Raw genomic sequence first — 14,296 nt, 5'->3', positions numbered from 1 at the left:
CTTCTTGTGTTCTCTTTACATCCATCCCCATGGCTTTTGTAAGTGTATGACACAGGACACTCTTCAGGATATTAAGGAAACTCCTTCTACCCATCAAATTTTATTTTTAAATTTATGTTCTTCAAGTTAATTATTTCATTCATTTCCTCTTATTCAGTGGGTTAGCCTCTCCCAAGAAGCAGCACATCCCTTTGTTTTACCCTCCTAAATTATTAATTTTCCCCAAGTGGTTACATATACAGACACAGGCTCCATGCAAACGACCTTTATCTCTCTACTTGCTGCAGTCCACAGGATTATGTGATAGAACAGTCCCCACTGCAGTCATTCAGCTGGGGGGAGCAGGGGCCCAGCAGCTACTATGAGTACCCACAACACTATGAGTACATACTGTCTTGAACTCAGAGTCTGTGGAGAAAGCATGAATACTGATGGTGCTCCACACTGCTACACTGCCACAGAGCTAAAGGCAGCATAGCCCAAATGTTCAGGACTTCACTGAATTAAGCCCATACTAAGCAACAGGAACTATATACATATCATGAACTGTGGAAGCATATTAATCTCCTTTCCAAGGGATCACATGGACATTAAAAACCTGGTAAATGCTATAAACTGGGGAAGGGAGGGGAAAGGGTATTATCAAATAAACAGCACTTCAGACTCAAACATACTGAACTCTGTTCCCAGCAATTTGCTTCTTGAAGGTGAGGCACAAAGCTGGAGTGCAGTTGCTGAATGAAATGCAGCTGATAACTGCAACAGAGTTATCCACTCATGCCACTCATGTTTGTTCTCAGATAGAGCACTCACCATTTGATGCATGCTTCGTAATTAAAACCCTGCCAGCTTTAAGAATTACTATACATTGATTTTTAATACTGCCATAAAATACAGACATCCTTCTTGCCCATTGTTTCCTCAGAGGTCTCTGCACCGACTGCTCATGAAAGCTGTCATACCTGGAAGTGACCTACTGATAGAGCTGAGAGTTGTTATTGGGGTATTTCTCTCAAGTTCCATATTTAGACAGGTCAAACTTAGGCTTTTCTTCTCCTCCCACATTTCATTGCCTTTCTTCATTATACAAGTGCTCATTAATGCTCTTTACTGCATATTGCTAATACTTTTGAAACAAAGGATTGAGGCTTAGTCCATGTGTACTCCCTGCATGCTGTTGACACACAGACCTCCAAATACAGACCTAACTTTAGCAGCAGGACTCTGCTTTACAACACACATAGTAATCCCATGGAGGCCAGGTGTATCAAGTTCCACCACAAAGATGCACTCTCCAGGTTAAAACAACATTAGGGCTCTAGTCTTGGTTCTGGTGATCAGAGATTGCACTTGTTCTCTCCTGTGGACACCCCTATGCTCTGGCAAAAAGCAATACCCAGGTGAGCACCATGCTGACACAAGTTGCACGTAGCATTCAACAGCTGTGAATGTTGAATGTTGAATGAACATTGTGGCAGGGAAGCTGGGTACCGAGAGACGTGGGAGTAGACACACTGCCTATGTCTGCATTTGGAATGTTGCATCTACATTGAGGTATAGACCCTGGAGATTAACTGATAGGATTTAGTCACAGATAATACTAGGCAGACCTTGGTACCACTGAGCTGACTCTGTTTGTACTACAGGAGCAATCCCAGATTCTTTATGAACTTCCATGCAGCTATGAACCTATCTCCGTGTTCATGTAAATAGGGCTTTCTCCCTTTTCCTGGCCTTCAAAGAGTAGGCCAGACCACCAGGGAAGCTGGTTCCAGACACACTTCAATGAGTGAAAAGTCCAAGTCACAAAAGCTAGCACTGGATCGGCGAGTCTTCATGGACTGATGGAAGTTGTCACCATATTTCTGCACAGCATTCCATGCATCCTTCACAATCTCTAGTCTTTTTTTCCATTATCTGAAGCATCTCCACCTCCCTTGGCCTGAATGACAGGAGCTGACTATATAGCCAGCCTGTTGTACTGGTCCTGCTAGCAAAGAGTGCCTGGAGAATGTTTACCTGCAAACCTAAAGGTTATCACTCCTGAGAAAAACATGTAGGTAAATATATACTCTCCTGGCTGTTGTTGAAGCAAGATGATGATGACTACAGTACTTATGCCGTATTTAAGAGTGATGCTGTTTATTAACCATGTTCAAAGAGCCTATGAGAGATCAAATACATCCATAATAAAACTTGGATCCCAAATGGCCGTTACTGTAGGTAGGCATTATGCTGCTTGATTCCCAGGGCAGTTACAACATAAAGTGCTAAATATCTTCAGTAATCACACCACAGTCAGACAAAATGAATGCTAAACTTGGTGGATGAATACCCAGGTGGTATTCACACAGGAGTTACGAAAAAACTTAGACTTAGCTGAATAAGAAATTGAAGTGTGTTATCTCTTGCCAAAATTCTCCCTGAATACTGGGAGCCAATGCTGTAATCAATGAAAGGTTCTGGCATATCAAGGAAAATACTGTTCCATGAACTCAGTAGATGTACTGAGCAGTTAGTGAAAAGTCTAAGAAGGGACATCACCATGGAACTTCTTGACCTTTCTGGTAAAAGTCACCACTGTTTTTGTAAAGAGAATTCTGGACTTAAAAACTTTGTGGAGTTCTTGGAAGAGGCCAAACACAAATGGAGATAAGGGTGCTCCAGCACATCCAGTCTACTTGGATTTCCAAAAGATTTTTGGCAAAATTTCTGATCAAACACTTTCAAACAAAGTTGGCAGACATGTTTTAAGAGGGTAGGTTGTTACAGAATAACTGATTTCAAGGAAAGAAATATATGGTAGCAGAAAAACAGTCAGTCTTCACTATGTCAGTACCTCACCAGTGTGGTGCCAGACCTGTACAGTTATACACGTTTATAAATGGTCTGAAGAGGACACAACACTGAGGAACAGAAGTTTGCTGCTAACGTTCTAACTTGGCATACAGAACTACCACTTGTGAAATGACTGTAACAAATCAGGAGAGAAATAACTGCATGAAAACATCAGTTCATTGCTAAGGACTTGAATATTAGGGGCTATTGGGGAAGCAACACAGTGCAAAACAAAAGACATCACTACCATCCACAGCTGAAATATTATGTGGTTTTTGGAGACTGTGTATGGAAATGGAAAGGTGTCAGCCAAAGGAAACAAGACTACTGCTGAGAGTGGTTGACTGGGAAGGAACTGGCTATGAGACTTCAATGTGCAAAGTAGCTAAAAGGGAATATGATACTGGCTTACAAAATTTCAAGTGGATGGACAAGACAGCCAGGTAAGACAGGGACTTATTAATATTATCTTCTCATTTGGGAATGAGGGGCCACTCAAAGAAGAGGGTGGGTCCTGATGCGAAGTGAATAAAGGGAGATTGACAACATGATACTCAAATTAGGGCAGCTAAATTAGACTTCAGGAAATTCTCATGCTGAAAGTAGTAGGATGCTGAGACAGTATGATGGGGGATGCGGCTGTGTTGGTTTTACTCCTACCTGGGTATCTGCCTCTAACTTCTTTCTGTTGCTGTTACACGTGTTCTTAGTCACAGATAATCCTTGGCAGCAGCTTTCCTCACAGGTCGCAAGGAGCTCAGCTCCCTCAGCCTTTGTCTCCTTTTTTTTCTGAATTTCTGAGCACATTTCAACTATGCTCCAAAGCACAGCACACAAGTGGTGCTGGCCACAGCTTCTGTGCATCTTTTACGTCAGCCAGGTGCCTTGTACAGCAGTCCTGCCCCTTGATGCCTTGCTGTCTTGTTGACCTCCAGAGGCACAGGTGAGAAGATTACCGTGGCAGAGCTGGATCTACCCTGAGCCAGAGTGAGCAGAGCCATTCCTACAGTCACGGGTGGAAGCTTACTCCCTGCTGCTTGAGAGGTTAGGCAGAGGTTTTGCAGCTACTGTGCTTTGACTTGCCTTGCAGTTGCACAGTGGGAACATGCTGGTGGTGAGACAGTCTGAGCCTCTCTCTTGTTCTGAACAAAGACCTTATCCAGCAAAACAACCAAATACTGTTCCAAGCCAGAAGTAAACTTTCCACCATCCTGCTGGTTTAACTTTAACCCAGAACGATCCAATCCATTCCAAGGTCACACTTGCTTGTGACAGTATGAGGAAACAGCATGACCACACAGTTGGGTTAAGGGACAGGCTAATCTACTTCTCAGGCACAGCATAAGCTTGAGCTGCTTGTGAAGGCTTGACGCAGTGCACATAAAATACTGATTTTCAACTCCATGATGTTTTCATTAATGTTGCACTGATTATTTTTTAGCATCTAAACCTTCCATCAGAAATAGGAAGGTAGGCACTTCATTCTTAGTGTTTGAATTGCAAAGTTGGCACTGTTCAGGAATATATTTATGGTAAACTGAAGACAATCATCTTTATACCAACCAATCCTGCCCAAGAGTACAGCCTCCCCTTCTCTACTACCCCCACAAAAAAGGTTTAAGCAACCACCTCCACCCTCCTAGGCTACGTGCTCTCACCCCACCACTACCTGGCTGCACAGGCATATAATTACCTATTCAAGGAACTGAATCAAATTGAATGAACAACCACCCTAGTCTAATTGCTTTGTTAATTGAAGCAAACTAATTCATGCTAAATTCAGGATAAGGATTTGCTACATAGCTACACAGGTAGAAAAAAACTTCACTTAAATGACTGTGTGCTCCTTGGATAGTATTCTCCAAAATCTGTCACACATTGTAGAACCTCATTTTAAAAAGAAATTAATCTATTTATTTAAACTTCTTTCTCAAGAAGCTTTCAGCATACTGCAGTACCATCTAATTCTTACTTGTGCCATTGTCAGACCTCCACTGTTGCCACAAGTACAACAGATCCTTCATTGCAGCCTGCTTTGCTAACCTGCAGATGAAGGCTAGAAGGGAGAAATGATCAAGAGAATCAGCCCTTTCCTTCACATGAACTGCAATAGAGTTATCTGATTGTTTGACAGGAAAGACGAAATGAAGAGAGTATAGATATACAAACAGTGCTCAGTGCACTTCTGATTAAATAATGACAAGAAATAAATCTTGTTCCCCAAAAGACAGGCTATATTAAGCATGGCATATTTTAGACATTTAACAGCCATCTGTGAATCATGAGCAGTCTCTTTGTGGTATTATAGAGACACACTGACAACTTATCATCTTTACAACATACAGCCTATAACCTTTGTACTCCTGACAGAGCACACGTAGGTCTGTAAGTACATGAACTGGATGCCCTTTCTTCATATTACTCACTATTGCATTTGGAGCAGGAAGCATACTGGGTTGCTAGCAAGATAAAGGGAACAGACTATGGTAAGAGACAGTCGTTGGTGAAGACAGTGTAACTTAATTCCAAATTCTTCCAGTGAACTCTAGCCTCTTATGTACAGTCATTTTCTAGTAAGGGTGCTAACATCTTCAGTTCAGTAATAAATATACAATTATTTCCCCGCATTTTTCAGGAAACAGGAAAACTGTTTATGCCCAAGAAGCATTTGTATTCCATGTCATCTAGAGCTGTAAACTCTCTGCTCCTTAACAAGACATATGTTATTATCTTAATAAGACACAGCTACTTTAGCTTGGTCCTCTGAAATACTATCACAAAACATCCCACTTTCATTGCTCTCTAAACAAAAGTGTCATTAGGTAAATTTTACTCTACCCATTTAGACATTACAGCTACAGTTGTCATGCTTATAATTAACTGTTAGGAATATCATCTTTGTTAAGTGAAGCCAAGCGAGTTGAACTAGTCAAGTTGAACTACTTTTGAAGTGCATGGAAAAGAACAAAAGAAAGCACCCAACTCAAATGTGTTATTAAAAAAAAGTCTTATTTAGATGTCTTAAAAAATACAAGGCACATTTTATAAAATCAAATAGCTATCCATCAAAACTTTGTTGCATATCCCCATATAAGATCATGTACTGGTAAATGTTAAGTAACAGTGGATAATCTCAACTAACATTTTATCCCAGTGCTAGCTGATAACAAGATCAGCTTGTCAACTCAAACAAGATAATATTGTAAGCTTTTGCAATGTTAGTATTTACAGCACAGTATCTTGGAAAACAATATATAAATTATATTATGCCATAGATATTAAGCAGTCTAATCCAAGATGGTGAAATGGATTCTCCTCTACTTCTCTCTACGGCTTCAAATGATGTTCAGTGTAAGCAGGTACACAGAGCAAGGTCCTATACACAATCTATTCAGATGCTTAATACATTACAGTTACAGTTAAACAAAACAGATTTTTCTGGTACTTAGAAATACCAACAGTACTGCATAATATTCCAGAGACATTTTGCTTTTAAGCAACTTTTATATTCAACAAGAACATCTTCAGCCACAACTCACTTCTAGGTCAGCAGCATCTTTGCACAGCATCTGAAATGTCTTTTTTTATCCTCCCCAGTTTCCCGGGAAGATTTATCTGATTATAATTTCTACAGAGAATAAGCAACTCTCAGTTCCAAATTCCACGTTTTGATGTAATTAAAATGCAGAGGTATTTCTTCATACTCTCTTGTACAAAGTAAGTTTATCGTCACTCACATCCTTTCTTCAGTAATAACAAAATTTCACTTTTCTCAGATTAAACTCAGTAGGTTGATTTATTGGTCCTACTTGAGCTTGAAGAATAAGAACTTGATTTCTTGGGGTACCTGCTTGATGAGAGAGACACTTGCATCCTCTGTGTAGTTCGCACACTTCGGCAAAGAAGAGCATATTTAAGGTTGTCTCTGAAGTCTTTTGAAATATAAAAATAGATGAATGGATCAATACAACTATTCAAAGTGGAAAGACACAGAGCAGTTATGTACCACACATACAGATGGCTCTGGCTGTAGACTTTGAGGAGTGAATAGTGCACAATAATCAGCACATTGCTAGGTGTAAAACAGATGAGATACATGGACAGGACAAGAATAATGAGTTTGATTGCTCTTTTTCGTTTCTTCCCAGTGCTTACATCTATGATGGAAGCACTTAGGGTCTTAATCATTAGAATGTATGCAAGAGCAGTGATGATAGCTGGGATTAAGAAAAGTACAGTTGCAAGTGAGAGGAAATAAGTTAACATATCATGAGCCAAAACATTTTCAGGCAACACATCATGGCAGGTTGTGATGTTAAGATTTGAAATATACGCTGTCTGATTAACAAGATACAATGGAATGGTGCCCAACAAAATAACTATCCAGATACCAATGGAGATGCCTAAAGCAATTTCTGATTTCTTTTTTGAATTCACTATGGGGTTCACTACAACCCAATACCGTTGTACACTGAGACATGTCATAAAGAGGATGGAACAGTACATATTTCCATAGAAAAACCCAACAAATACTTTGCAGAGACCTTCACCAAATAGCCAGTTATTGCCATTTAGATGGTATGAAATCTTCAGTGGGAACCAGACAACAAAAAGAAGATCTGCCAATGCCAAGTTAACCATATAAATCACAGCTGGATGTTTCTTCTTTGTTCGGAAAAAAAAGACCCAGAGGGCCATGGCATTGCTTGGCAAACCAATTATAAAGACAAAGATATAAACAATGGGAAGAAAAACTGTAGTCAGCTTTCCTGTGAGGACTTCTGCTACAAATTCATCCACTTCGTATAACTCTTCAGAAATATTTGCAGTTATAACCTTGTGGCCAATGAAACTTCTTCCCCTTGGTCTGCTGGATCCATTATTTCCTAAAATTAAAAAAAAAAAAAATGTTGCTGTTGTTGAAGTACAGACTTTTTGCCCTTTTAAAAAATAAACAAGATACAGTGATTTACTCTGAACAATTACAGGCAGCCTTATCAACAGAAAAATTAAGACTGGTGTTCAAACACTTGACGATTCATCTTCCCTTTCTTTTAAATTTATCATCCAAAAGACAACTTTTACCCCTTCAAGAATTCAAGGATTTTATCAGAAATGAAAACACTTTCCCATGTCACCAGTGATATTAAAAATGCCTTGTTAAAATGGGCTGTCAGGTCCTCCTACCACCTGAACAGCTACAGCAGAAACTGCTTCAACTACCCCAGGGCACCATTAGCTTTTCACACAGCAGCGCCAGATCACCTGAGTGGTGGGACTTAGAGAACTTCACAGCAGGCTAATTTAATTGCAGTAGAAGCTTCCCCAGTTTAGATGGCCCAAAAATCAGATATACAGTAAAAAGAGAACATACTACATTCAGACAAGTTAAACAGAAAGTCAGAACACCAAAACCACGCACAAATTATCTCAAAGGGACTGCACACATTACAGTGTATCTGAACAGAAACCTGAACACACTAACTCTGTACACGAAGTTGCAATACAGTACTCATGTGAGATCTACTCGAAGTATCAGGTGATAGAGCTGACAGCTAAGGCTGCTCCAAACACAAACTACTGTCACTACACTTTGCTCTGCCTCTTCAAGTGCTGCGGGAGCTCACAAACCATAAGGGTGAGACGGGTGCTCCTGACTGCTGAGTCCTGTAGGACAGACCTTGGATAGCCCAGTTTGGAGTCCCTGCACACACAGCACAGTCTTCCTCTGCTGACAGGCTAAACTGCATAAGCAATGTCCTGGAATGCACACCATTCCAAAAAGTCAGACACCCACCTACAGACATCCAGGTCCATACAGCTAAAACTGTATGGACATGGAAGCTGACTGGGTTTAGGGAGGATTATTTCTAAACTCAGTTTCTATCAATATTTGTGGATTCATTTAGCCAAAGCACCTCAACTGGAATATAAAAAGAGTCTTTTTGAGTACCTGAACAGAGAACAGCCATGAAGAATGTTGAAGCATGGCCCCTTTGTTAATAACTAATTGATACATTTTCCAAATGAAAAAAATGCTTACACCTTACATTTTAAAGAATTCTTACACAAGAAATATGTAAATACAGAACTGTGTGTGTGTTTCCCAGTATAGACTCCCCAAAGTAGCCCACTTTAGATAGCTGTTCCTTTGAAATTATAACTGCAGAAGTCTGATGTACAGCATTAGGTTCTTGTCTAAACCCTGCAACTTTCTGAAGATGTACACAGAAGCACACATATATTGACACTCCTCAGAGTTTTGAATTAAGTTAACCTAGATCCACTTGAGCACTTAAAAATCTCCAGGCCCAGGCAGCCTTCACTGGAAAACTGAGGTGGAAGAAAACTTTTTGCTTGTACAATGACATGGACAAATCTCTGCAGTAGACTGTATGAAGGCAGAGGCTTAAATTATACTAACACAACCATCATTCTAAAGCAAATTAATTCAAATGCTAAATAGTGATTTTAGTCTATATATGGTGTGATTACAAGAAAGCAGAATTAAAAAAAAATTCTCCATTCAGACATTCAAGCCCCATGATCACATCAGCAATACTGTTGAAGACTGCAAAGTTTAATTATAATGCAGTAATCCTAGTTCCCTAAAACTAGGGAGAACCTATAAAACCAGTCTAAAGGACATAACTTACAGATACCAGACACTGAAGTGATAATGAGCTAAGCAATGCTGATTTTCTTAGGCTTACAGCTCAGCTGAGAAAGATCCTGGAGATGCTTGGAAGCAGACCCTATATACTAAGTTGATAGCAGTGATCAGGATACAGTAAAAATGCACCAGACAGTGCAATGTTAAGCACCTGTCCATCAGAAAGCGGTCGATGCAATCAAATTGCAGTCATGCTATTTTTATTCCATTTCAAAGACTTAAATTACTGTAAAGAAGTAGAAGAGTAAATACTAACACTTTGCTATTTGTTAGTGAATACTAACATTAGTATGTTCTTACTAATGACTTGTGATCCGATATAAAACAATGCTTTGCAATTGAAGTTCAGAGGTTAGGCAGAAAAAATAAAAGCCTAAAGAGTTAGTGTGAGACACTACAGTAAGAGCTACACTGAAGGGGATGGACAGATACCTGAACCACAGACAGGACTTTGTATTGCAAGAATGTCAGAAGAAACAAAGGTTTGTTTTATTCTACTTTTAAGACATAGTGATTTCAGAGACCGAGTCTTGTTTTTATGCTCACTTCAATTCGAGCCTCAAAAGTTCTGATTACATACACTGGGCAGCTTTTTTCAGTACAGCCTATACTTATAAGGAGAAAGTGTCTTGTTTCCTTACGGTTTACACTCCCTCACCGAGCAACCAATCCTTTGTTAGGTATGTGCATTTCTACATCCTTTCCTTACTCTTTCACCACTTGCCGTTTTCCATAACAATCGAGCTCTTTTCCAAGACGAGTTTCACCCTGCTTGACTCACATACAGAGAATGCAGTTAACTTGCTAACCTGCCCACGGGAAAAGCGTACTCTCTCCTCCCACAAAAGACTGTTTCAACAGCTTTTCCATTTGTCCAGAAGATATAAGCCACTACATACCAAACATAGTATTATGCCTACCCTGCAGACACAGAAATGACAGCAGCACGGAGTATCTAAAAATTAACTACTTTACTCATGATAGTCATACTCCCAACAGGACTCAATTTCAGATCATCCTGGGTTTTGGATCTGCAATATCTCTCCCTCTTCCCCGAGAATTCCAAATTCCTCACTCTGTCCAGGTCAGGCAATTAGACTATTAAATGGCAGTTTAATTTCAGGAACTTCCCTCTGAACAACACAATTTGCAGCTACCTAGCATCTACCCCTTGAGAAAATATGACGTATGCTTGACTTCAATACGTATATGATGTATATCCTACGTTTGGTTTCAATATTTACACAATCTTTACAGGTATGATTTTATTAGGTAAATAAGCCCGGTAGGAAATATATAAGGACACAATGCAAAGTCACGTACAGATATGACAATGCGGTTTATTATAAAAGGTGGTGAAAAATCAACTTCATGCAGTGAAATATTAATATGAATGACTTTTTAGGGTTTTTTTAATAGTTTTTTGTTTGTTTGTTTTCTTAGACTGCACTTATGTTCAACAAGCAACAGCACAGACTAAAAATTTAAAAAGAAACCTAGCTTTTTAGATCAGGGGAAAAAACCCGATGAACATGGTCTTTAAAGTTTTTTCATGTTTTAAGTGTTTTCATGTAAGGGGGGCAGGAAGGAGGCTACAAGGAGAGAGACTTTTTACAAGGCGACTAAGTAACAGGACCAGACGGAATCGTTTTAAATGGAAAGAGAGTAGCTTTAGACTGGATAGTAGGAAGAAACTCTTTATGCAAGGGTGATGAGGCACTGGAACAGCCTGCCCACAGAAGCTGTGGATGCCCCATCCCTGGCAGGGTTCAAGGCCAGGCTGGACGGGGCTCTAAGTAACCTGGTCTACTAGAAGTTGTCCCTGCCCATAGCGGGAGGGAGGACGTTGGAACTAGATGGGAGTACTACGGTCCCTTCCAAGCCATATCGTTCATTCCACGGTTCTCTACAAGGCGAGTGAAGCCAAGACCCACGCGTCGCACAGCCCTGAGGGGGCTGCTCGCCTGTGAAGTGCTTTCCCTCCCCGCCGGGGAGCCCTGCCCGCGGGTCCCGGCAGTCGCACCGCCAACCCGCACGAGTTTTCCGAGCCGGTCGACTCCGCAGAACCCCGCCCCGTCCGCTCCGGGCTCCCCGAACCCCAGCCACGCCAGACACCTGCCCCGCCGTGCCCCCGACCGCGGCTGAGGGGCGGCCGGGGGTACCGCGCTGGCCGCCCCGCTGATCCCGGCCGAGCCGGCCGCTCACCTCCAGCAGCCGCGGCAGCTTCCAACAGCGCACAGAGCAGCAGCACCAGCGGCAGGCGCGCAACCATCCTCTCCCCGCGCTCCGGCCGCCACTACTCCGCCCGGGCTGCCGACCAGTTTCACCTGATCCGAGCGGGGCGGGGTGGAGGGCGCGGCCGGGCTCAGGACCAGCCCCGCGGCGGGCGGGGCCGGGCCGGGCCCTTCCCTCACGGCGGAGGGTGGCGGCGCCGGCCTCGAAATGGTGGCAGCGGATCTGCCGCCGGCTCCGTCCCGTCCAGCGCGAGATGGCGGTTCCGCCGCAGCCCCCGCGGGCTGTTGGTCAGCGGTCACCGTCCACCCGTCCGGTGAGGGGGGGAGCGGCTCCCGGGGCTCTTAGTCCGCGGTCGCCCGTGGCGGAGCCCGGCGGTGGGCCCTGCCCGCGGGGCCCGCGCTGTTAATGGCCCCTGGCTGCCCAGAACGGCCGAGCAGCGCGGCTGGAGCGGCCACGGTCCGTGCCGAACCGCTGCGGGCGGAGCGCGATTGCTCTGGGTCCGGCAGGGCCCAGGAGCGTTTAGGGGGAGCGTGTTACTCCAGCGGCCTCGTAACACGCTGTGTTGTGCCTTCCAGGTTTCTTATTCTTCTGCGTTATAACATCACAGAACCCTGGACTCTTAGAACAGGTCAGGTTGGAAGTGGTCACAGAAACTAATTTCGTTCAGTCTCCCTGCCCAAGTAGGGTCCTCTGGAGTGTGTTACTTAGGATTTTGTCCTGTCCAGTCAGCTTTTGAACAACTCTGGCGAAGACTTGACACTTTCCCTGGTTCATCTGTTCAGTGCTGTGTCACCCTCACAATAGAGAAGTTCTTGCTTATGTTCAGGTGGAACTTCCTGTGCATCAGTTTCTGCCTGTTACTCTCTTATCCTATTGGTTGGCACAGCTGTGAAGAGCCTGGTCCATCTTCTTGACAGCCTCCCTTCAGATCATTAGAAGACATTGATGGGGTCCAGTCTGTCAAGGGTAGCTGCACAGTGCTCCAGATATCAGCCACTCCTTCCGGCTTTGTGTTGTCAGCAAACTCTCACAGGAAGCATCTGGTTCTTCATCCAAGTCATGGATGAACAAGTTAAACAGCACTGGGCCCAGATATGTCATATATAGGTTATATTTGTCATATGACAGATGGACAGGAAAATGTGTAATTGCTGCTTAACCCAGTGCATTTGTGGTGCTGTGCTGTCATGACCAAGTAAGAAAGGGTTAGTTAGTAAGGGATGTTTGCACTTGGCAGCTTCACTTAAGCTTAGAATATACTAACTTCCCTTTGGTTTTGCAAAGAGGGGTTTCAGGAACAAAATTAGGCACAGAGCATGTCATCAGTGTTTTCTATTTATCCTCACAGATATGAATTTTGAAGGTTTCATGGTTGTCAAATCAAGCACACTGCTTACCAAATTCCAAAATTAAAACCGTGTGTTCAATTCTGGTTCACACCTGCAGAGAGTAATGCTCTCTCTGACTTTGTCTGCAAAATGCTCTACATTCAAACAGTGATAAACTTGCCTTTTCTTTTTCCTGTTTTGAATGAGCGTGATATGAACATACTCTGTTTTATGTGGTTCTGAAAGAGAAAAAGACCCTTTTTTTTTGGTCTTTCTGTTACGGTCATGAGATACAGCTGGGAATAGAGGGTTGTGTATTGTCTAGGAGAACAGAGAGATGAAGGTAAATGGCACTGGGAAGTTTGGGGTATCAGAGTTGACATTAGGGGCCTCTTGTTTTTGTGTCTTTTTTATAAGTTACTACATACTTAAAGTACAGTTCCTGTTAGTCCTCCACACAGTTCATGGATTTCTCATCTAAGTCCCAGCCTTCTTGCTAAACACTGGGAAAGTCATAACCCGTCCCTCCAGCCTCCCTCCCTGTCTCTCTGTCTCACTTTTAGTGCTGTTTTCTTTACTTTGCCATTATAAACCTCATAGGCATTTAATCCTGCTTTTAATCACCTTGTTCAGTGGGCTGTAGTCTTCTGATCTGGCTTTTAATCTAGCCTCCCTTTACTAGTCTTCAGAGGTTTTCCTCTCAGATCTCTGTTACTAAGGAGTGGTCAGTCTTTCTCTCATCCAATTCTGCTGTAGCTGGTGCTCTCCTTCCAGTGCCCAGTTACAGTTTTCATTCTTAGTTCTCTCTTGATTTATTCCATCCAGTCCATCTTTTTGTCCCCTTTACTTTTAAAGCAGACAGCTCCTTCTCTGTTTTGCTTAGATCCAGCAACAGTGGAAGGGACTGAGCACACGTGGGAAAAGTATTCATTGCTGTTGCTAAGTGAAATCTGGTCCCGTGGCAGACCAGAGTTGCAGCACTGTGTAGAAGCACGTGTCACTGCATGTGCATCTTCTAGAAATGCAGCTCTGATCTTTGCTTCAGGTGAGTACAAGGAAACGATGCCCACGTTGGTTTGTAGCTTGTCTAGTTTCTCACAGAAGTGTCAGAAGCATGTAATTGATGTGAAGGTAATCTTCCTTCAAAATCTTATATTGATATAAAATTGTTAGATTCCCAAACAGTTAAAAATGGAGCTTGTAAGGGGGAATATCAGGTGAT

The 14,296-nt window shown here is 42.5% G+C and overlaps 1 protein-coding gene across 1 annotated transcript; it reads right to left on the bottom strand.

Moving 5' to 3' along the window:
• Positions 1-5,828: 5,828 nt before the first annotated feature.
• F2RL1 (F2R like trypsin receptor 1) lies at positions 5,829-11,814 on the bottom strand. The gene is made up of 2 exons (XM_066182275.1): positions 11,717-11,814; positions 5,829-7,724 (listed from the first exon to the last, which is right to left on the bottom strand). Exons 1-2 carry the CDS (start codon positions 11,781-11,783, stop codon positions 6,622-6,624), a joined length of 1,170 nt encoding a protein of 389 aa, XP_066038372.1. The 5' UTR covers positions 11,784-11,814; the 3' UTR covers positions 5,829-6,621.
• Positions 11,815-14,296: the final 2,482 nt, after the last annotated feature.

This window comes from Chamaea fasciata, unplaced genomic scaffold (assembly GCF_029207755.1).
Source record: "Chamaea fasciata isolate MVZ Bird 193981 ecotype frontalis unplaced genomic scaffold, bChaFas1.0.hap1 SCAF_4, whole genome shotgun sequence".
NCBI lineage: Eukaryota > Metazoa > Chordata > Aves > Passeriformes > Sylviidae > Chamaea > Chamaea fasciata.
The sequence above is the reverse complement of the archived record's forward strand: the minus strand, read 5'-3'. Positions and strand labels throughout refer to the sequence as shown.

Bases quoted from the DNA above. Each gene is read 5' to 3' on its own strand.
- F2RL1 (XM_066182275.1), bottom strand. From the start codon at position 11,783: ATGGTTGCGCGCCTGCCGCTGGTGCTGCTGCTCTGTGCGCTGTTGGAA. The intron at 7,725-11,716 runs GTGAGCGGCCGG...TTTTAATTTTAG, and splicing joins AGCTGCCGCGGCTGCTGGAG to GAAATAATGGATCCAGCAGA.